Below are 22637 nucleotides of genomic sequence, written 5' to 3'. Positions count from 1 at the left end.
GTTTGTTCTGTACACTTTATTGAAAGTAAGCTTTAATGTCGCTAAGCTACTGTACGTAAAGTGCATATCTCCATTTTCGATCGGTTGACTGTTGCCGTGGTGTTATGTTAAACGGATATGCACGACAGAAATATAAGATTATTTTGCTAACCGCTATCTAGCCTTGAGGCTAATGTTAGGCTAAGTCAATACTGTTTTAGCTAAAGTAGCCAAGCTGTCAGCCAAATGAAACCCTCTCGGCTTTATTTCTGCTTGTCTTTGCACACGGTGAGGCGGTGAGAGTTGAATTGATGAATTGTGTCGGGATTGTAGTTGTTTATAAAAAGCACTTTGTCATTGTGTCGAGTCTTTGCATCCAACATTGCTTGATGGTGTGAGATACTCTCATCTAAGAAGATTGGAAAATTGGCCTTAAAAAGTCAAAACGTGCAGTTGAGAGTTTCCTGTATATTGTCAAACTCTTGTCTGGCTGTCATTTGTGTCTACATGTGGCATTTAAAACTTGCCCTATGAAAAAAAAGTATTTTTACCGCACAATTCAGGACATTTCTGGAATTTACATGATGTCATCTCCCAAATGTCATCAGTGGCGCAGCTTGAAATAAATTAATAAGCCAACTTAGATTGTGACCCTGGGCCGCCTCGTCTGAGTGAGTTAAGAAAAAAAAATAGATTGTATTGTTCTCACTGCCATAACACTGCTATTGGACCAATGTATTATAATTATATAATATATGGTATTTGTCTTTGGTAATGTGTCCGCTGCATGCGCCAAATGCATGCATCTGCACACGTGTAATTTGGCAGCTTGTTGATGAAGTGCTGCCTCCACGAGTGAAAATACAATCCATGCACTGTCTTTAAAGGGGCTTGCTTTTTACTTAGCAAGTCCGTAGCTCTGCCATGGTCGTCATGGTAAACACTAAGCCGCCCTGCAGTAGAGGGAGACGGGGTTAGCAATGGCTCATTTGCATGAGGCAGGACCACTAACAGGCACGTGTAAAATTGTAACTTTCAGAGAGATGGGTGTTTATTTAACACTCGAGGCATGCATTATGATTGCCATTTTCACTCAGTGTCGCGTTTCCAAGCTCTTTTTGCATTAACATGACTGAGACACCTGTGGCGCAGGACGTCTTGAGCATGTGGACGTTGCATCTTACCACGGAGATGCTGACCCTTTTGTCCTTGCATGCTCTTCTATTTTTTTTTTTGTTCCTTTTTACGTTAGGTCTCCATTCTGTTAATAATACATGAATGTCCTCTTTCCCTCCCCTTTCCCTCCCCCCTCTCCTCCCCTGTAGCAATTATTGAACCCACCACCACTAGTGCTGTCTCAAGGCCAGGTCAGTATATGTCACCGTGCTGTACACCAAACTAGCAAAGAGGTCCGCTTCCTCATACTAACGAGAACCGATATCGTCTCCATCGTGGCTGGCCGCAATGCCTGCTGGGTGTAAAGCTTTGTTGTATGTCCTTAATTTTTTATATTTGCTATTTCAATTTTTGGGAACTTATCATTTTGGTTGGCTTGGATAGCCTGGAACCATCTCCACACATACCACCGGTGTCCCTTCCATCACAAAGCTGCCTCCGCCTCCTCCTCACTTCCCCGCGTGAAGTAAATGGTAGCATCATCAAAGTGGCTGTTCCATACGCCTCGGGGCCAGATGCTTTTCATAATGCTGATGGCGCCCTCTTCTCTTTGGCTTTCCCACGACCGGCAGCACCACTCCCTTCGCTTCTTAGCGCTAGTTCAACGTAGCAAACATCAAAGGCAGGATGCTGATGGTGGCAAAGGCGCTCGGTTTGTTGTTTGGAAGATGGAATCTCTTCGCTCTTTGTATTTCTCCTTCGTTTATCCCTCTTTCTTTCCGTGGCTTAATCCTGTAACTTCCTTCTCCCTTCCTTCCCTTTCTGTTCCATCTCTTTATAGAACAACCATGTGGTGTTGCGGCCACCCTGATCTGCTTGTGTTGTTGTTGGTGGTGCACTGTCAATGTCATCCCTCCTCCCCCACCCTCATCACTGTGCTCTTCCATATTGCTGTCCAGAATAATCCCTTCTGTCTGTTTCGTTTTTTCTCCGTCTCTAATGGATTTAAGGTTCCATAATGTAATATGTTGTGTGCTTATTACCGTCCACGTGCAGAATTGTTCAGGAAGGAATGCACGGTTGTCGTTAGCTACGGATGTTTTTTTGCCGCCGACTGGACGGCTTAGAAATATAGAACAGGCCAAGATGTCACATAAGAAGCACTGCGGTGAGGAAAAGTTCAACTCATTCTGCACGCGTGTGTTCTTACAGGAAATGAGTGAATCAATTCAAAGTGGGCAATGTTTATTTACAGGCCACCAGAGCTTCTACCCTTTGGGGGCGCTTCTCAGTGCCTCAAAAACATGGTGTGCTGCATGCTAATACAAAATACCAAAACAAATACGATGAAAAAGTCCTGTAAACTTCAACTTGTGGAAACTCATCTGTTTCCATCATTTTAATAATAACACGTTGAAATAATCCAGTATTTTAAGAAATGATTAGAAAAATAGGCTGTGTAGGGAGATGAAGGAGATGACTGCTAGTACTTCACATTCTCCTCACATTAGAACTGACAAGTTACTTTAGTTCTCTCTTTTTGTCAACCTAGTGTTGCTTTATTTATATTGCCAGGACGTGTGTCCACCACGTTCCTACAGGGCTATATGGATTCTTCTCCTCTTTACTATAAATGGTCCTTCTATGGTGGCATCAGAAATACACAAAAAAAAGCCAATTGCATAGCAAAAAACACGTGCGTTAGGGTTAGTTCTTTATTTGTTAATTGAGGAGAAGTTTCACAAGATTTGATGGATTTTCATTTTACGGTGGTGATTCAACCTAAAGACTTTTTGTCTGACCTTATATTTTTTGTCAATGAATGTAGTTACATAGTTTTCTTGTTTAAAATGCCGGATATAAGGCTGCCACTAAAATCTTTTTAGAATAGATTATCCTATTTATAATCCCATTGATTACTCTTTTTTTTTTTCATTCACATTGCCCACAATAATCATGTCACTTTACACTCACGGTCACTCCTTAGCAATGTGTTAATAGAGCAAGCCATGCTAAGCTAAATTAGCGGGAGATGCTAAAGTAACTTTAACCAGTCACGACAATTTAGTGGAAGATGCTTTAGGCCGTATTTACTTAAAAAGTGCCCCCCCCCCCCCCCACACACACACACACACACTTACCCGAGCCAAATATTATTTTTATACATTTGCAAAGTGCAGCAGCTGACACTTTGTTTGTTGTAGACATTTTAATAAAGAATATAAGTAGTATTTGTTATGTTTGTTGAGTAGAAGGGATTTCTGGCACAATCGGTGAGGCTGACTTTTGTGTGGTGGTCTAATTATTTTTTAAGCTGCTAATTGGTATTCTATTCCTGGAGTGGTGCATGGTATGGAACACAGGTAATAAGAGCATATAGCAGCTCTATTATAAGTTTGTAGATACTTTTGATAGTATATACCGTACAGTCTGTCCACACGATAAATTAGCTATTAAAAAAAGTTGGGTATTATGTTAAACACAAGCATTTAAATTCACTTGCACTTCCATGCATACCTCATGTGAGTATTCATATTGCATGATGGATGTGATCATGTGTTTTCATGGCTTTTGAATGGATACCATTGTGTCGTCTTTCACCATGTGAAGACACTGTCCGGGATAAGCGCGAACTCACCTGCCTGTGCTTCCCGTACCAAATATAATTACCCATGGAGATTCTGGCCGATTAAGTGTTCAAATAAACTCAGCGCCCAGAAGCAGACCCGGCGCGACCCCCGTCTCTCATTTGATGTAATGCTGGCAGAACAAATGACAATTTCATGGTCCAAACGAACACCAGTGGAGATCAACTCGTGCAGAAACTCACTGTTCTTGTTTAGGCCTGACTTCTCGAAATTGAAAGTTGCCCTGCTTGAATAACAAAAAAAATGGGAATAATTATGGATACCAGTAAATCGTTTTCTCTCCAGTTGTTTATTATCTACTCCTACTTTTCCGGGAAGAAAGGTAGTTGGTTGGGGGGTTGGGGGGGCTGTTGTTTTTGTCCGCAAGTAAAATAAACTATTAGGTCGAAGCATTATTCATCACTTAGTGTTTGTTGTAGCCTACTGAGCAATTACCAGTGTTGCCACAGTTACCTTGAGTTACTTTACTGATTACTTGATTTTGAAGATAGATTACAAGTTACAGTATTACTTTCAGCAGACACAGACAATTCCGCTTAACATAAAAATGACAACTGAGTTTGCAAATACTTTGGAAGTGCATTTTTAACAGAAATGTTCAAGGATTAAGTTTTTATCAAAATAAACAAATAAATATAGCCTTTAACCTAACATAAATAATTGTTTTCATGTTGAAAAAACTCTTTCTGGATTTCACTGAACACACTCAAATGCATTTTTTATCCATCCATCCATTTTCCGAGCTGTAATAATATAATAATAATAATAATATTAATGAAAGGCAGTCTTTTTTGACCTGACATTTGTAACAGTTAATACTGTAATGGTAAAACAAAACGTAATATTGAAATGTACATTGTTTATAAATATTTTTTTTTTAAAAAGTCAGGGACCTCCTGCATTCGTCGCAGCTCTACTTAACACAACATGTTGGGACTTTGTAAACTGGAATGTAACGTGCTGCGACCCCAAATGTTTATGGGGTTTTTTTGTTATTGAAATGTTAATGTTTTTTGTTTTTTTTAAAGCTTGATAATACTGTTGATAGGATGATGTGTGCAACAAAACTTGATATTTTCATCTTTAGCTGTTACAAACTCAACATAGTGACTTTATTCATTTCTTTATTTTTTAAAAACACGAATCTCTCTACTTCCTTCATTGATATGTACACATGATATGTGAAGATGCTGAAAACGTGACTTGGCATATACATGGTGTCACTGCCCCTAGATGTTAGGGCGTAGATGACTCACCCCATAATGCTTAAGGGTTGAAAATGTCAATCTTTTCCCTTCATTACTTTTATGTTCGATAATATACACTTGTACATTATGAGCCTTTTGGTTCATATAATTTTGGGTTTTGCCTCCTTTATTATTATGCACCGGTATATTATTATTTGTTAACAATCAGTTTTGTTGCATGTGCAAGCCATGCATGTGGCTGAATTTGTTGTGCTGATCAATGACTTATGTCTGATGTTACTCACTTACGCAGCCTAGTGGCAATTGTGTGCTATTGGTTTGCTTGAGATAGATAGTTCTACATTTGGACGAACTTTGTTTTGTCAAGTAACACATTAAATCTTTGAATAGTAAAATTTAATGAGACTACTATATTACTTTGTACATATAATATCTTAGATTAGGCCCTACTAGTTACTCGAAATGGCAGCCATTATTCAGTAATGTGTTACCTGCTTCACCGGCAATTACAAATAAATACATGTTCTATGTTTTACTAGAACTCAAATAAAAACTTACTGAGACTTTTTGTACTTCCTGGAAAATCTGCAAACTAATATAAATAAAATGAGAAATAATTTACAAAAACACTTTTACATCAATAAAACTAGTTAATGCACATGAGAAAGGTCAGCTTTACCAAATATTATGGTGAGCTTGTCGCAATGTAAACACCCAAAAGTACAGTTTGGAAACCAGTCAATATTCAGAGCCTCCATTTTAGGAGCAGCTGAAGTCCCACTTAAAATATACTGGAGTGGTCACACAGCAACATCGGAAGCAGAAACTTTTTTTTCTTTTTTTTTTCCCATAGCAAACTTCCCATGTGTGCACCAGGATTTAGAAAATCTCTTCAAAAGCTTGTGGTGGGCAGAGAATTGACTTGGCATTGTTGAGGTGGAGAGGCGGCTTTTGGATCCTAACATGTTCAGTGGCAAGCTTTTGCGTTTGGGCTGGAAATGGACGGCGTGGAGGCAGAAGCGGAGAGCAGGGTGACAGAGAAGATGAACACCTTCCTCGCTGACCCCCTCCCACCCACGCTTTGCCCAACTGTGGCAGATGGTGAACGCGTTCATCCACCAGCGCATCCCACCAAAGAGCAAGCCGGGAGCGCTTCAGGCGTCCACTCGTGTCACCGGCCATCACAACTCCACCACGGCAAGCGTGACCGGAGCCTAAGCCAGCTGTGACCCGTCCACCCCCAACCAAGCCGCTCGCTCCCTGCAATGTCAAACTAATTGTGCTCATCACACAGCTACTGCCACTTCAAAATCCAGTGTTGATTATTACTGGTCTCCTCACCCATACTCTATTTTATGGCCAAAACCACTAGACCAAATATAATTGATATGTTTCTTAAAAAATAAATAAAAAATTTGTGAGACATATGTTACATTACTTTGTTGATTGGGTTCTTAGTTTATAAACATACATCTGTCAGCATCTATTCTATACTTGTGTTAAAATGAGAATGCTGATCCCAAAATTGCAGTCAGTAATTTTCCAGCATTTTTCTTACCCTCCAGATAAGCATAGTTCCGCAAAATAGCTGTCGTTAGTGATGGCAAAATGAAGCTTCATGAAGCATTTGCGATATTTTTTGACTCCTCTAGATGGCACTCATGATTCAAAGATGCAATGCAAATATAATCCATTTTCATTGCACTTGCCTTTATCTTTAAACCAAGAGCACCATCTAGAGGAGTCAAAAAATATCGCAAATGCTTCATGAAGCTTAATTTTGCCATCACTAGCTGTCGTAAGACTGTAGTAAGAAGAGCTGATTATACGATTGAGCTCATCTACACCGATGTGACAACTTTTTTGTGCAGTCATAATTGAGACAGAGTGGTGATAGGTGTCTGCAGCTCCCCATAGGTCAGGACTATCAATATCTGCAAATGGAAAGCTAGCATAGTAGGAATTAAGAGGATTAGTGCTGGCTTTTCCCTTAACCGTCATTTCATTTTATTTGAAAGAGACAATGCACATTGATGAACAACAAAATGCCAGATTCTAGCAGCAGTTGCTAATTTGCATCTGTAGTCCCCAATACAAAAATACGTATCACAAAGCAATGCAAAGTCAAGATAAAGAGTTAATGGTTGCACTTCTGATGTGCTGCAGCCAACATTTAAGATTTCCTTTGAAGGAACCATGGGTATGCTGTTGTTATAAGTTCTATTTCTATATTTTTTTTGTGTGTGTGATAGAGAAAAACTCATATCAATTTGGGATTCTGCACCCAAAAATGAGTTAAAAATAGCTCAAGAAAAAAATGTGTTCCCCGGTGTTTATTCATGTTCTGTGATTGTCTGGTGTACCACGGCTCTCACTAGTGATGGCAAAATGAAGCTTCATGAAGCATTTGCGATATTTTTTGACTCCTCTAGATGGCACTCATGATTCAAAGATGCAATGCAAATGTAATCCATTTTCATTGCACTTGCCTTTATCTTTAAACCAAGAGCACCATCTAGAGGAGTCAAAAAATATCGCAAATGCTTCATGAAGCTTCATTTTGCCATCACTAGCTCTCACCCCAAAGTCAGCTGGAGTAGGCTCCAGCTCACCGGCAACCCTAATGAAAATAAGTGGTGAAGAAAATACTGGAGATGAATAGGTGGATGGATGGATATTATTATTATTATTATTGATGTTAATGTTTTTATTATTATCATTAGTATCAGTATTAGTAGTAAAAACATTAATAATAACCAATAAATATAAACACTTTTGGCTGTATGTATGTGATACTTATAGTTAGTTATGATGAACTACAATATTGTATAATGTACAGTATTTTGTAAGAAATATAATAAACATGAGGAAGCATTTACATACACTCATGGGCCTTTTTAGTGCACTTAACAACTTCTCTACCAGCAGCTGTAATATACTGTATATTATGCCCATACCCTTCAGGGACCCATGAGGGAAATGGATATGCTGTTACTCCATGAAGGTTTACTCAGCTTACATTTAAAGTGGTAATATTAAGAGGATTTAAAAAGTCTACTCTTCCCAGTTCAAATGCTAGCTTTTTGTGATGTAAAAAAAAAAAAACGGCATCAAGGTAAATGATTGCAAAACTTCTTTCCACCATTAATTTGACCAGTAGCTTGTCCAACTGGGGGGAAAAATGTTTGACAGAAGAAAACTGGAGATTTTTGTCACATGCACATAACAGCCAGTACTAAATTCCTACAGTTCCTTTCACATTGCCATGAGCTCCATTTTTCTTCTCGCCTTTTAATAATTTTGGGGTAGGGATGTCCCATTTTTGATCATGCCATATTTTCTGCATTTGATGATGACTTTTTTGACTGTGTTCCATTTTATATTTAATGCCTTGAAATTCTTTTGACCATGACTTCTGACTATAGAAGTCCATGACTACAAATATGTCAGGAAAAGCGTCCAAAACAGCTCAACTTTATTTAAAGAAAAAAAAAGTGTGTGCTATATATGCAATTGGTTAATTCTGCAGACATTCACAACCTTGGTTATAAGATGACGTTATAAGATGATGTCCATACTAAATCTCAGTTTATTGTTTGCTTCTCCTCATGATATGCCACCCCCCCCCCCCCACACACACACACACACACGCACACACCTTATTTTTTATTGTTCAGCTTATAATGTAACAATAATGGCGGAAAAAGTTTAAAATGATTTATTTTGGTCTCCTTTTTTTTTATATACAGTATATCACAAAAACCTGGCATTTGAACAGGGGTGCTTGACGTTTTATATCCTCTGCTCCTTTAAAAGCAATCATGTTCTTAAGCTTGTTTTATCTTCAGCATGTGTATTTTGTCTGCATTCAGCTCAACATAATACACAGTGGCCCCAAGCAGCTGGCTTGCTGCTTCCCTGTCATCCCAATGAAATGTAGATGTGTGATAATAGCATCTATTCCCAAAGGCTGTAACTTGTCTTTATTTCTGCAAATCACTTGACAGTAGAAAAACTATGTTCTTAGCAGTGTAGTAAGGCACGTTTAAGTCAACCATACTTCTGGTTCAAGGAACAGTAAATGCATTATGCATAATGTGTGTGACTCCAATTCCTGAGAGTTACATCTAAATAAATAAAAATGCATGCAAGGCTGAATGTAGTGGAGTGAAGATAAAATCTTTTGCCCCAAGAGATTGTAAATGAGGAGTTACTGTATGGAAAGCCTCCTCTTAGGAATGCTGTAACCCTTTAGTTATAGAGGTAAAAACACGCTGAAGCTCATCTAAACTTTGAGTGAGACAAGGTAAGCTTGTCAAATGTGCAATGGTACAGTAAAAAAGTACAGTAGCCCGCCCAGTACTAACTTTCTTATTGTTGCTGTTGTTGTAAAAATATACTATTACTGTCATCTTTGAGATCACAAATACAGTGAAACCACCAAATAGAAACAATACAAATCCAAGCAAAATTTGGTGGAAAAAAGTCATTAAAAAATTGGAATTTGAAACAATGCTATACGAGACTTAGGCATACTGTACGTCATGAGCTATTGCGTCAAGTGAGATACGAAGGTCACTTGACCAAACACAGAAAACAAGTGAACCATGATTGGTTGTTACTTGAGCCATGAGCAACTGTGATGTCATTTTCAGTCGACACCAAGTGGCAAAATGGCCGCCCACTGATATGGATAAAAGCAGGTGGATTTTACTGCTCTAATTCATATTACCCAAATGTAATATTAATCAGAATGTCATGTTTAGACTACTGGGGCCACATTTTTTACTTGACTTCCTCTTTAACTTGTTAGCTATTTTCATGGGAAAGAATCCAAATGAAGCTTTCTTTACTCTCTCACAATTTTGTGCTCTCTGCTTTTCAAATACAGGATGTATGGAATAAATGTTGATCACAGTTGTGATTTAGGTTTTTGTGGACCTAATTGGATTTCAAATTGGGTTTGAGCACTGGTGAAGTTTGGGATTGACTACATGCTTCGGGTTTGTTCAAAATGTTGATCAGTCTAAGTCCAGTCTCCATTACTGTCTTGTTTTGTTTAAAATACAAAGATAATTTGTTTGCTTTCATGGAGGACTAAGGAAATTGGAAATCATTCACATTTGACTGAAAGTCAGAGGATTTGGTGTCGTATTTAAATAATTTTTCAAAACCCTTTCTTCCTTGACATTTTGTGTGCTATAAGCTTGCTGGCAACAATGATGTTTCACTGATTTATTATTATTTTTTTGCCTCTGGGCATGAAATGATCTTGAATTAGCTGCGATAAGATCCACAATGTGACATTGGCTTCTGCGCGCACCGCACACCCTAGTGAGAGTAACACGTACGAATAGGAGTGGCGGTAGAAAAAGTCGATTTACATAACTTTTTTCTGTAACTTTTAACAAAAAAAAAATTACTTACACTCGACACAAACTAAAATGGTGTTAGGTAAAATGTAGATTGCGCTGATAAATGTATCTTTGCAATCTCTAGCACAAGCTGAAAGTGTGAAAGTGTGTCAAGTAGCAATTACAACATTGTCAGCTTGGACAACCGTGTCCTTGGGCTTCCGACCCCCCCCCCCCCCCCTCCCCCCGGCTAATGGCAGTATGAATACACTGCACTTATGAAACATTCATCAGGATGAACCGTATCCCACTGATAAGGTTCTATTTTGTGAGGAGAATTATACAACCGGCCGTAGCAGGCCAAAAAAAAAAAACGGAAAAAAAGCGTTAAAGCGTTCGCCTGCCTCACTTAACGCTGCGTGCCGACTGTCAGACCCACTGAGCTACCCACACAGATAATCCTTTTTGGAAGAGTGCATTTTCCAGCGGCCTTATCAGTCTACTGTAGCAAGATCAAGAGCAGTGCAAGGCCTTCTGCAACCTCCCTCCGCTTTCATGGTTTGCTTAGAGATGATGTACTGACCTTGGTTTTAACTCTTGGAAAAATCAAGTGCCTGATAAACACATGCGTGCATGTCGTCTAGACTACTTGACCTGGGGTTCCGATGCTGCACATACAGAGTTGAAGACTTGTTGTGACCAAAGATGACATCAGAGACATTTGTTTTGCCTCGAGGATGTCCACGCTTTACATTTAATGTATCCTCTCCTTTCTAGTTATTCAAAGCGCTCACGAGCGCTACATGCTAATCGTCCGAAACATCAAAGCAGGCTAGCGATACAAGTCCATTTCATTGAACATCACTCCCCGTGTCTGAAGACTGCGTTTCCATTAGCATACTGTACAGTAAGATCATGCCAGCATGTGTTGACTTTAAAACAGTATTATGGATTTTTTTTTTCAACTTCCCTGCCGTTGAATTGTGATTTAATTTAAAGCTACTGGGGTGAATACAAACCTTCAAAGGCAACTAAAGCTGAAGAAGATAAAATGTTGAATATGAAACACTAGCAAAACTCACACCATATACTCACAGCTGGTACTTTAAGAAAAATAGATTTGTGTTTTGGCCTTCCGTCCACAGGTTAACTCATTTGCTTCCAAAAATGTATAAAAACAATCTATTTTAAATACTGCCATGGTCCCAAAAGCGTAATTAGATGTTTTTTTAATGGGGGGTTATGCTATAGCATACAGAAGGCTTTGATGCCGCCTCTGAACTGAAGAGGACGCTTAAAGCAATAGTATTTATTTGAAGAAGAAAAAAACAGTCAGCAGGTGGCAGCAGAGTATAAGAGATTATTTTCCCCAGTGTTATCAACAGGTTTGTGAATAATGATGAAACTTAGCTATATTCTAATGGTAATTGCTGCAAAACGGAAACAGATATAAATATCCTTTTTTTCCTAATGAAAGAAGAGACTCTAATATTTTGGTAGGTTCCATGTTTTTTATAGTAATAAAACATATTATATTCTGTGGGCCTTGCAAAATCAGTCAAAATCCCAAACTTTTTTTTTACCTGGTGTGGAGAAAATATACTGTTTTAAAAATGCATGTGTAGCCTACTACATGTTTATTCATCTTAATGGTGTACAAGCGCAACACACGTGAATCAACCTAACAATGCAACTTTTTGATTAGCTTGAGCTTGCAGATTTCATCTCTGACTTGAGGATGGAGGCACATTATGCAGTGTACTGAGGCTCTTTCAGTAGTGACATCTTTCGCAGTTTTTGATCTTCTATTTACTTTTAAGTATATTTTCAAAACCTGCAGTCTTATAAGCTGAAAGTTTTCTAAACTGAAAGTTTTACATGTAAGCAAAGACCAACTCGTTATGGGATGAAGAAATACATCTTCATTTTTTTTTTAAGTCAAATCTTTTTCTGTCTTTAATTGGCACTCTAGCCACAGCACTTGTGGTTATTAATGAAACAATTCAGTTGGAAAGAGGAATTTGGTGCTCCCAACACACAGACAGGACTCAGTTGCGAGAGAGATGAAGCAGAAAATGGATAGCCATTTCCTTTTATGGCCACAGAAGGCTGCTGTAGAGATTCAGTCTTTGTCTATAATTGAGACACCAGGGTATATTCTTTTTCTAGACAGAGTCTAATGGTTTGTGCATTAAGGAGCATGATTGAAGAAAGCCCCACACTTACAGTAAGGGCTGCAGTAAATCACAAAAGATGTTGGTTTTTTTTGTCCAATTTTGTTGATGGTAGTGGTCTCACACTGTGCAGTTTACATCACCATCGCTCTTTCTCTGCGGTGGGAGCACTCTTTGGCAAAGTTAAATGGGAGTAATTTTGAGGTAAGAGAGAGAGAACACTCACTGGTAATGGAAGTAAAGTTTTCGCCATCGTCTTCAGCGATCATTCACAACGGATGTGTTACATTTGACTTGCACACACTCAGAAGCAGAAGTGGTAAACGCCCATTAAACTTCTTTTATCACCCAAAATTGTGTGCTCTTCGGTTTGAATCATTTTTCAAGTAATTACTTGATATCATCGCTCTATGTCCATGCACGGCTTAGGCGCGCTTTTTTTTTTTTTTTACCATTCGCAATTGACAGTACATCTTGGATCAATCAGTCATCCTCTTACATTGACTACATTTACATCCAGTATATTTAAGGTTAACATTTCATGTCAAAACACACAAACGTTGGTATTCAAGGTAGGCTCGCTTAGCAAGTGGCAACATAAGATGGCCGCCAATGTTCCGTTCAGTGGTGGTTTCCCGATACACATTTACAGTATATGACCAAGTATTGATTGAAAAAGGGTAACCCAGGAATCTTATTCGGGTTATCGAAAACCCGAATAAGTGCATAGTCAGTTTTTTGTTTACATGGATTTCAGAGCCCGAATATTGCCAATTTTGAATGGATTATTGACTGCATGAAAATGTAATCAATGAAGTGCTACAACGTTTCCGTTGGTTACATTTAGGGATGCACTATATTGTTAAATTGAATTATCGATCAATTTAACGTCATACAGAAAAACCAAAAAATAAAGAAATCCTCCAATAATTATTGGCAATTATTGACCAATTTGACGTCATACAGGAAAAAAAACTGATAATAATGAAACCCGCCGATAATAATACTTGCCACGTTGGTCCATCTGTTGGGGTTGTGGCTCAAGTTGTGCCCAACTCCTCAACCGTTCCCCTCTCCTATGGTAGTGTCACAAATTTGTGATGTGCCTCGTGTTCACAGAAGAAGCATTAGTGATGGCAAAATGAAGCTTCATGAAGCATTTGCGATATTTTTTGACTCCTCTAGATGGCACTCATGATTCAAAGATGCAATGCAAATGTAATCCATTTTCATTGCACTTGCCTTTATCTTTAAACCAAGAGCACCATCTAGAGGAGTCAAAAAATATCGCAAATGCTTCATGAAGCTTTATTTTGCCATCACTAAGAAGCATCATGGCGACATGGCATTGTGTTTTTTTTTTTACTGTCGCCCCAAAATGTTACCCGTGCAGTTTTTTTTGTTGCATATTTAAAACATGACTGTTTGTTTTGGCAAACTCAAAAAGAGTTAATAGTTGTCTTTGAAGCAGAAATATAAATACAATTCAACTTCATGGTGCTTTACACAATGTTTCAATGTATTTGTACATGTTAAACTTATAGTAGGACTACAAAATATATTTGTATTCAAGTTAATTTTGCAAACAATTATCGGCTTACTTATCGGTTATCAACATCAGCACTTTCTAAATGATTGGTTTGTCAGTATCGGTTGAAAATAGCATTATCGTGCATCTTCCACAGTTGACATTTCATGACTGAAAACATGAAATATGGCCAATAGTGAAGGTTTCTTTTGTGAACGCTTTACGGTAAATGTAAGCTATTGCTCCTCTGAGGTAGGACGGTCGATATTGATGTAGAAATACCACCGCCAATCGAGACTGGCTTCTTAAAGTTTTAATCTGCATTGTGCAATTTGGCTGCCGTTGATTCAGTTTGCACTTCTTTGTTTTGTACCTCACATTTCCATCATGTCCTACTCCAAATGTAAGGCCTCGGCATCTTGGTGCGGGTTTTTAAAGTTATTCATATGTGGCAGCTGGTTTCCAGCAGATTATTGGTGTTTTATGTGAGTACAGCAGCGGGGGTGGGGTCTTTGTAGCCTACCAGCCTTAACATACTTAAACCTCTGGAATCCTACCCACCCATGACATGTTCACATCTAGATGAATCTTGAAGGAACGGGATGCCTATATGTCACTCCATGATAAGTGGTGGGAGTGGCACTGTAATTAGCATCTGTATGCTAAATAAACCCTGACTGGCACGGACTGAGGAAGCGCTTTACGCTCATTTGTTTTCTTAAGTGAACTGTTTGCTATAACCAGTTTTGCCAGTTTGGAATATATTATTGCTATTTTTGCATTATTTCACCCGCAGCCAGATCCCTTAATATGGAGTTTTATTTTACTTGTTTTGATAAACTGCTGAATATTTGCATTTGTGTTGTGCGCTCTTCTTTATTCAGTGCTTTATTGTACTGTAATTTAATCATTGTTTTAAATGCAGATGTTGGTGCACACACAAACAGGTCACAGTTTGCAAATGTTTCACATTTTACATTTCAACTCCTACTTTACATGTTGCCATTTTTTACAAGCATATTTCATTATCATGAATGCATGCATATTCGTCGCAGTAGTGAACATAGCAAACGCAACATGCAACATTGTACCCGGGGAGCAGTTCAGTGTATCAGTTTCTTGCTTCAGGACAACACAGCCGCGGGGCCGGCGGTTGTTGGACGGTCCACTGCATCCTCTCTGGTTGTGTCTGTACACACTTGACAAAGCTGAAGGGCTTTTCTTGTCGATGACTTGAAGTGGGATCCCCCACGGATGGCAGGCGGTTATTTTAACCACTTGGCCACAGCTGCCCCTTTCACAACAAATTGACCTAATGGCTGGTCACATTGAATATATCTATTCAAGCCCAGCTAATGAATGACAAGAAACAACAAAGATGATGTTTGGAATTCCTTCCAAAGTGAATCTGGAGTAATGGCAGTACTATTAGGCCTACTAAAGACTGGTCTCTTCAATTCTATTTTAAAATGAAAAAGCAGCACTATCATTTTAGCAAATGTCATCACTAGTCGGTTTAAGCTAGGAGGCTCAAACTTCGGATTCTTTCTTTTGCCATCATTAGGCGTCTTTGCCAAATATGGTCCCAAATTTAGTGTGCAATTGCTGGATCCCAAAAGTGGGCGTGTCACCCAAACTTTGAAGGGCCATAACTCAACAACCGTTTCCGCTCGAGGCTCAAACTTCGGATTCTTTATTTTGCCATCATAAGGCAATAATGGAATAAAATTGGTTTATCGTGTGACTTGCTTACGACAACTCTCTGATTGACATACACATGGCAAAATATGGGAAGCCGGGACGGGACCTGCGTACTGGACTATATGCCACGTAGGAGGCGGGACTTCCGACTTCCGGGTTTTCACTCATCAACTTTGTTTCCGTTTCCAGTTTGCGACGTGTGGGCCGCGTCCCAGTACTTGCGCTTCCGCCTTTGTGCCTCTCGGTTGCGCGTTCCCGTCGACAGGTGCGAAGCTGCGAGTGTGTAGTGTCTGTCTCAGTGTCCAAAGCATTTCAGATAGCCGAGACGCCCTCCCGCCGATGCGCGGGAGCGCGCGGTGGGGAACGCAGGGGTGGGGGTGCAAGTAATGGAACGGAAACGGCGCTGATGTGTAAAACCCGGAAGTTGGAAGACCGTGGGGCATCTACCCCATAGCGGGACAAAACAATGAGTTTGGCGAAATCACTCGAGGCTCAAAATCAGGACTGTCCCGGACAATTCGGGATGTCTGGTCACCCGAATTTTAAACTAATTGTATCTTTGACTCAGATATAAAGTCTCGAGCAAGACCAAAACTGTGTTTTTTATATGTATTTATTTGTTTATTTATTTATTTGTGATTCTCCCACCTGCATCATTTTATAGAGCAGGAGTTTCTACAAACCTTGCCAAATAAGTATTCATCAGGTTTTTGTGACCTTCTTTCGTGCTATTCTTAACTCACTAATTCCTTGCTCTTGGTTTTAACTTAGTTTGAGTTAATCTGGTCTTAACAAAAACACCACTTACTGCCTTGCTTGTGGTTCATTTGTCCAGTTGAACTTGAACTGCCACTTCAACATTGCCATGAAAGTGCTGTGCCCCTGCTCGGCAGGCTTTGGCCGTATCTGAATTCAAGTCGCTCTTCAGCACAGCACCCAGCAGACAAACAATACACCTCACATTGGCAGAAGTGTGACAGGAGGACTCGGTGGTGCTCTCACGAAGCAGGGTTTCCCCCCCCCCCTTTGTATTATCCTCTCTGTCCAAATAAAGAGACTTTTTTTTTTAAGAAATCCTATTGACTTGCTGCACTTGTTTCACCTTCAACGATGTGGTGTTATCGACTGCGTGGATCCATATGCACTGTCCTTATAGACCAGCATCGAGTAGGGTGTGCTAACCTCTTCTGTAGTCTCTCTCATTCCTTAATATTTGCCTCTTTTGTCCGTCCGGATGTTTTAGTTGTTGCTTCTGTTCCCTCCACATTGTGAACTCTGCACTCATAGTCGCTATTTATAATTATTTTTGAGCAAAGCCCGCACTGAAGCACAGAGCTTCTCCTGACTTCTTAAATAAACTGAACTCAAATCAACACACTCAAAGGCACTTGCTTCAATCACTGTCATGCCTAAGGAAAAAAGCTCTCACTCAGACCAACAGCAGACGACAGTTTTAGATAATAACCCCTATTAGAAGCAGAGTAGATCTGCTGACTTTCCCGCTGTCTTCCAAATCTTTTTTATTGACAAACCACACCTGAAGAGCTTGAGGTTTTTTAACGTGGTTAGAAAAGGTCATGACATTAAGAAATGGCATTCTCTTTGGGGGAAATCGCTTGGATGTATTGCCGTTAAATAAGTTTAGTTCTATCAGCTCAATCTCAGTTCTCTCAGACATAGCTAAGAGATAGTTAACCTTACATTAATGCTGAAAGCTCTCCATGAAAGTTAGTATGGTGCAAACAGATAATCACTCATCGAGGGGATAGTAAATACTAGTGATGGCAAAATGAAGCTTCCTGAAGCATTTGCGATATTTTTTGACTCCTCTAGATGGTGCTCTTGGTTTAAAGATAATCATGAGTGCCATCTAGAGGAGTCAAAAAATATCGCAAATGCTTCATGAAGCTTCATTTTGCCATCACTAGTAAATACTGTGGAACATGCTTGTTCTTGAACTAATCTTTAGTATGTTGACGTGGCAATAAATTCATGAAAAAGTAAGGGAATTTGTGAATAGTTGAATACATACAAAACCTGTAAAAACAACAAAAATTCACTTTCTGGAGTATTCAAGTGTACTGTAATGTGATCATTTTCCAAATCCTCTACTTTTAGACTCGTTTTAAAAGTGTTGCACTTTCAGTCCTTTCCCGAATAGATAAGCAGCCAAAACATTCATTTTTTTGTGAAAATAAAATATTTGTGCCAGCATAATTGGTCCCGGGAACCTGTCGACCTGCGCCCGTCATGGGTCTGCATTTTTGTTGACAGTATGTCACTCAAAAGTACACAAAAATGCCTGTGAGGGCTGTCATTTTAATTGGACAAGTGTAGTACTCATTTGTAACAGCAGAGGTGGTAGTGAGTTAGTTGCCTGCTGTAAGACAGAATTTGGCCTTCAATCATAGTGCTGCATTGTTCTTAGCAGTCACCATGTGTAATGTTGCATCATTTTATAGATAATATGTTTATTTACTTGGCAAATACGTTGACTTATACGTGATATTTTGTAATCAAGTTTAGGGGACAATTAATGTTGACTTTTTTTAGACCAATGCCGATATTTGGCAGAAAAAAAATACTGATTACCAAGTAACAGTACAATTAATTTAAATATATATATGATGCATAAAATAAGTTATTTGTCCCCTGTATATACCAAGTTAGCATCTTTTTCTTGAACTTATTGTACATGAAATGAATGGCAATTTTTCTGACTAGATCATAAAATACAAATTTTGCATTGAATACACAATCAAATAAATAACATGTATATTAGTATCCAATGGCCAGAAAAAGTCCCAAGCAAAATATGTGGTACATAAAAACTGTTTTTACCAAAGAATATAGTGCCGAGAATTAAATTAAATACAACAGAGTTTTCACAACACAAGTTTGTCATCTTGTTCTTAAGGCAACATTTTATTTAACTGTGGCGTCTCAGTCTGGACATTTGGGACACATCGTAATGACGGACATGACTTACAAAGAATAAGATAAGACACGTAGAAGAAGAATGTGAACAAAAGAACAAATACAAGTTTCGTTCTAATGAGTACTACACTGACCGAACCCGAATGTAGGCCCAGACAGCAACCCTCGCACATTGTGAAACTCTGTGCGGTGATTAATGGCTTTCACCTGTGATGTGACGTAGTGAAGCTAGCTGCTAATGCTAATGTTGCAAAAGCATAAGTGCTTCAACTGCTGTCATAGGACAGCATCCAACATTCTCATCAAAGGCAATAAATGTACATAAAAGATGGGTCTTGCTATGTCTCAACTGATTTTCATAAAGTTTACCTTTGTTTGTCAACGTTGGGGCGTGTGCTATCAATATAGAACACACATCCTTGATGTTTTGTTTTTTGTGCCGTCCACAACCATGGAACGTGGCAGCACACACTAGCTTTAACGTAGCCATAGCTTCCTACTATATATCTGATTATTTATTCTTTATATCGTAATTACAGTAATGCCACACCATTCCCAGAATGCATTGCATCACAAAATATTTGCCGTATTATGTTTGTTTCATCACTAGTTCATTGAATGTTTATCATATATAAAGATGTCATATTTATGGTAGATTTATGTTGCCCCGTTTTGTATTTTGTTTTTGTAATTGTGATTTCGATTATGTGTAAAATAGTGTCACTTCCTTGGCATGAATTGCAATGCTCCCCAGAGTGTTGCTTGTAAAAGTCAAAATTCATGAGATATTGATTGTCAGAACCGTTGAATGACTACATTTATCTCATTCATGCCATACATATTGAAGGATTTCAAGTTTTGAGGTTGTTTTGTACGTTTTCAATTACAAAACTATCATTATCTTTTTACCACGTTGAGAAACAATCGGCAAACATCAGCAAATATTTTTTTCCAATGTGAGATGGGCTATTCGGTCGGATCCTAATTTACATATTATTCAAAAGGAGGAATTTTTTGACCATGATGTTGTGGTAGGAGATGTCGTCCGTTCTGTGTGGATTTTATGCTTTTGTGTCTGTCTGTGTGTCTGTCTGAGTGCTTGCAATGTTGGTATTGTGGCACGAAAAACATTTTCCATAGGTTGGCAGGTCTGCAAACCTGCAAGTCCTTGCAAGCCAAGTGTGTCCCATTTGATGGTAGGATTTGTGTTTGGATGTGCGCATTAGTTGTGGATGGCTGCTGCTGACAGTCAATGATACACTTCTTCTTGCACACACACTTGCACAAACACTTTCCCGCATCCTGCACAGCTCAGCGCCTTCTCATTTTCGCAGAGTTCTTCTCATACAAGCGAGGAATTAAAATGCAAGTGCTTAAGGGCAAAGCCCCCAAGGCCCCAAATAGCAACTATTAACTCTTTACTATTCCCATGGCCTTCCCGCTGATGAGTTATTCAAGGCTTGAGACTTGACAGGGATCTGCCCATTTTACTTTCACTAATAATAATGAGGAAACGTCAATGAGCATGCTGGGAGATGCCTTTGGCAAAAGGACGCAGTGCACGGAGGATGGCCTTAGAAATTAGAAACCCACCTTGTACTTATTGCTTATTTCCCTCATCCGCTCTCACGTTTGAAGCCCCTCAAAGGTCTGCCACCTTTGACTTGAATCCTGGACCCCGTCACTTGAAAGCAAACTAGCGGATTAAGCCATTTTGTTATTCCTAATGCCATATAACATGGCGAGATATTTTTGAGGGTGGGTGGCTCCCAGCGGGCCCCCAGCCACAGATTTGCATACCAACATCAAACAAGCAGAATATGAGGGAATGTGCCTTTCACCGCTAGAAGACTTTGATATCACAGAGAAAAATCAAAGACATTCTATTATTGTTAACTTGCCTCGCTTTTGAATGACATTGTGGCGGATCTCAGTGGTGCGTTCGCTCTGATATATGACATCGAGCTGATTGATGTGGGCTGAGATGACGAGTAACCCACTTCTTTGTTTCAGATCAGACCAAGTCGTAATTTAAAGTCTTTAAATAAAAAAGTACAAAGGGGATTTCTAAACCCCCTCAAGATTATATATCGGTACTAGCTATTTCATTTTTGCATACATCTGGATATTCTAGCCGGATACGTTCCCAGCATGTAGAGCAATTTAGACTGACTCGCTCAATTTTCACAAGAAATAGGGTCCATCTTACATGTACCGAAAGATGAAGCAATCATTTAGTCAATGGGTTTTTCCTGGCTCAGAATGAGGCAGAGGTGGTATCATCCTGACTATGTTGGGTGACTACTGATACCAGGCATCGGTATCGGTGCCAATACCAGTCTTATTTTATTATTGGCCGCCCTCCTGCGGTCGTTTTACGATCAGGGACAAGGAATTAGAAATTATATAAATACAAAGTTGCCATTAATTTCATGCAATTTTAAGGAAATATCCAGATATATATATCTTTCTTTAAAATCATCTGTCACTCAATGGCACAGCCACCCCACGTCCATGAAAAGGCATAATTTACTTGTTTTTGGTATGTATTTATCTATTTATTTATTTGTATATGTAATGTTCAGTGTTTTGAACAAATAATTGTATTGTGTAAAATCAACATAGTTGTGTATATATATATATATATATTTAAAAAAAAATATATATATATATATACTTAGTCATGAATTTCACTGTTCGTTTTTTTTTCTACTTATTGTGTACAGGTCAGTAACTGAAATTTGCCTTATTGCTTAAAGCTATATTGTAACTGAGAAACTCATTGACAATTGTAACAGTTCTGATGCATTGAATTTATAACATATGCTCTGAAATTATTTTATGCAGCCCACTAGTCGGCTTGCGAACGGAACGGTAAGAACCGCTTATATAGACATTTCAGGTATGAATTTATGGCCACCCCTATATGAGTCATGGTTTCACCCTGGCCACCCCAATGAAAAATGTTGGCTATGTTTATAATTTCATGGTGCAGTGATGGGCTGAAGCAGACGAAAAGTACAATTTCTGGCATAGCTTTTAATATCGTAACATGACGACGAAATTGTGGCAATTTGAAAAGTGCGATATCGCCGTTATTGATACATCACTGATTAAGGTTGACTATAATTGTATTTATTTGTACTGTTTATTGTAGAACAAATGTATTTTTAGTATCATTAAATAGCGCTTTAGGAAGGTGCTCATTGAATTAACATGCAGTTGCTCTCTGTGAAATTTGACCTATAAATTAGCATTGGTATCCAAACTCAATAATTAGATTCGACATTATTTACTAATTAAACATTGTTGACTAAATTGGCTGTGGTGTCCTGATCATTACTTTCTCGATAGATTACACCAAACGAGCACTGTTACCCTTTAAGTTCTGCTATAATTATCTGTATTGGAATGAAGGCAATAAATTGAAATGACAAAGTGCTTTTGGCTGTACTGACACTGAAAATGACACGGCATGTAAATGGGAATGGATTGGCTGTGAAGTGTGTGTGTTGCTACGTCTACCTAGCTCAAATACACCAGTACACTAATTGACAAATTTGATTTCTCAGTAAACACAGAATCTTTCCCATCTGTGATCTGAGTCAATATTATTTTACCTCAAGTATTTTTCATTAATTTTGCTTATGGCTTGCAATGGTGTAACAAAGGGGATCCATTTACATTCTGAAGTGACTTTGAATTAATGGATGTTTTTATTTTATTATGCATGCATAGATAAGATAATGTTTGACACATTTCAGTGTGAGATGATCATCAGCCCTCTTGTGTTGTGCTGAACATTACTTTTCATTGCACAAAGAGCACACAGCTCAGCACTTTCAAGCTAATATACAGAATGCACTCAGAGCAGATTGAATGAGCTTGTATATCATACTTAACTTTCAAATGCACCTGGTTTTTTTTCATTTTCATTGATGAGTCTAATCACCTCGAATGTACACTTTTCTCATTGTTTAAAACAGTGGAAC

The 22637-nt window shown here is 38.7% G+C and overlaps 1 protein-coding gene across 2 annotated transcripts in view; it reads left to right on the top strand.

Moving 5' to 3' along the window:
• negr1 (neuronal growth regulator 1) overlaps window positions 1-22637 on the top strand; it is a 154316-nt gene that overhangs the window by 115611 nt on the left and 16068 nt on the right. Inside the window, exon 7 of one of the 2 annotated variants that reach the window (XM_086089000.1) lies at window positions 1305-1346. The exons of the other annotated variant lie outside the window; for it this stretch is intronic. Within the exon in view, the coding sequence (XP_085945126.1) occupies window positions 1305-1346 (42 nt within the window). The remainder of the gene's footprint in view (window positions 1-1304; window positions 1347-22637) is intronic. 2 annotated transcript variants of the gene reach the window in all.

This window comes from Leptonotus elevatus, chromosome 11 (assembly GCF_054856555.1).
Source record: "Leptonotus elevatus isolate MCC_2025b chromosome 11, RoL_Lele_1.0, whole genome shotgun sequence".
Classification (NCBI taxonomy): Eukaryota; Metazoa; Chordata; class Actinopteri; order Syngnathiformes; family Syngnathidae; genus Leptonotus; species Leptonotus elevatus.
Note: the sequence above shows the minus strand (reverse complement) of the source record. Positions and strands in the feature narration are given on the sequence as shown.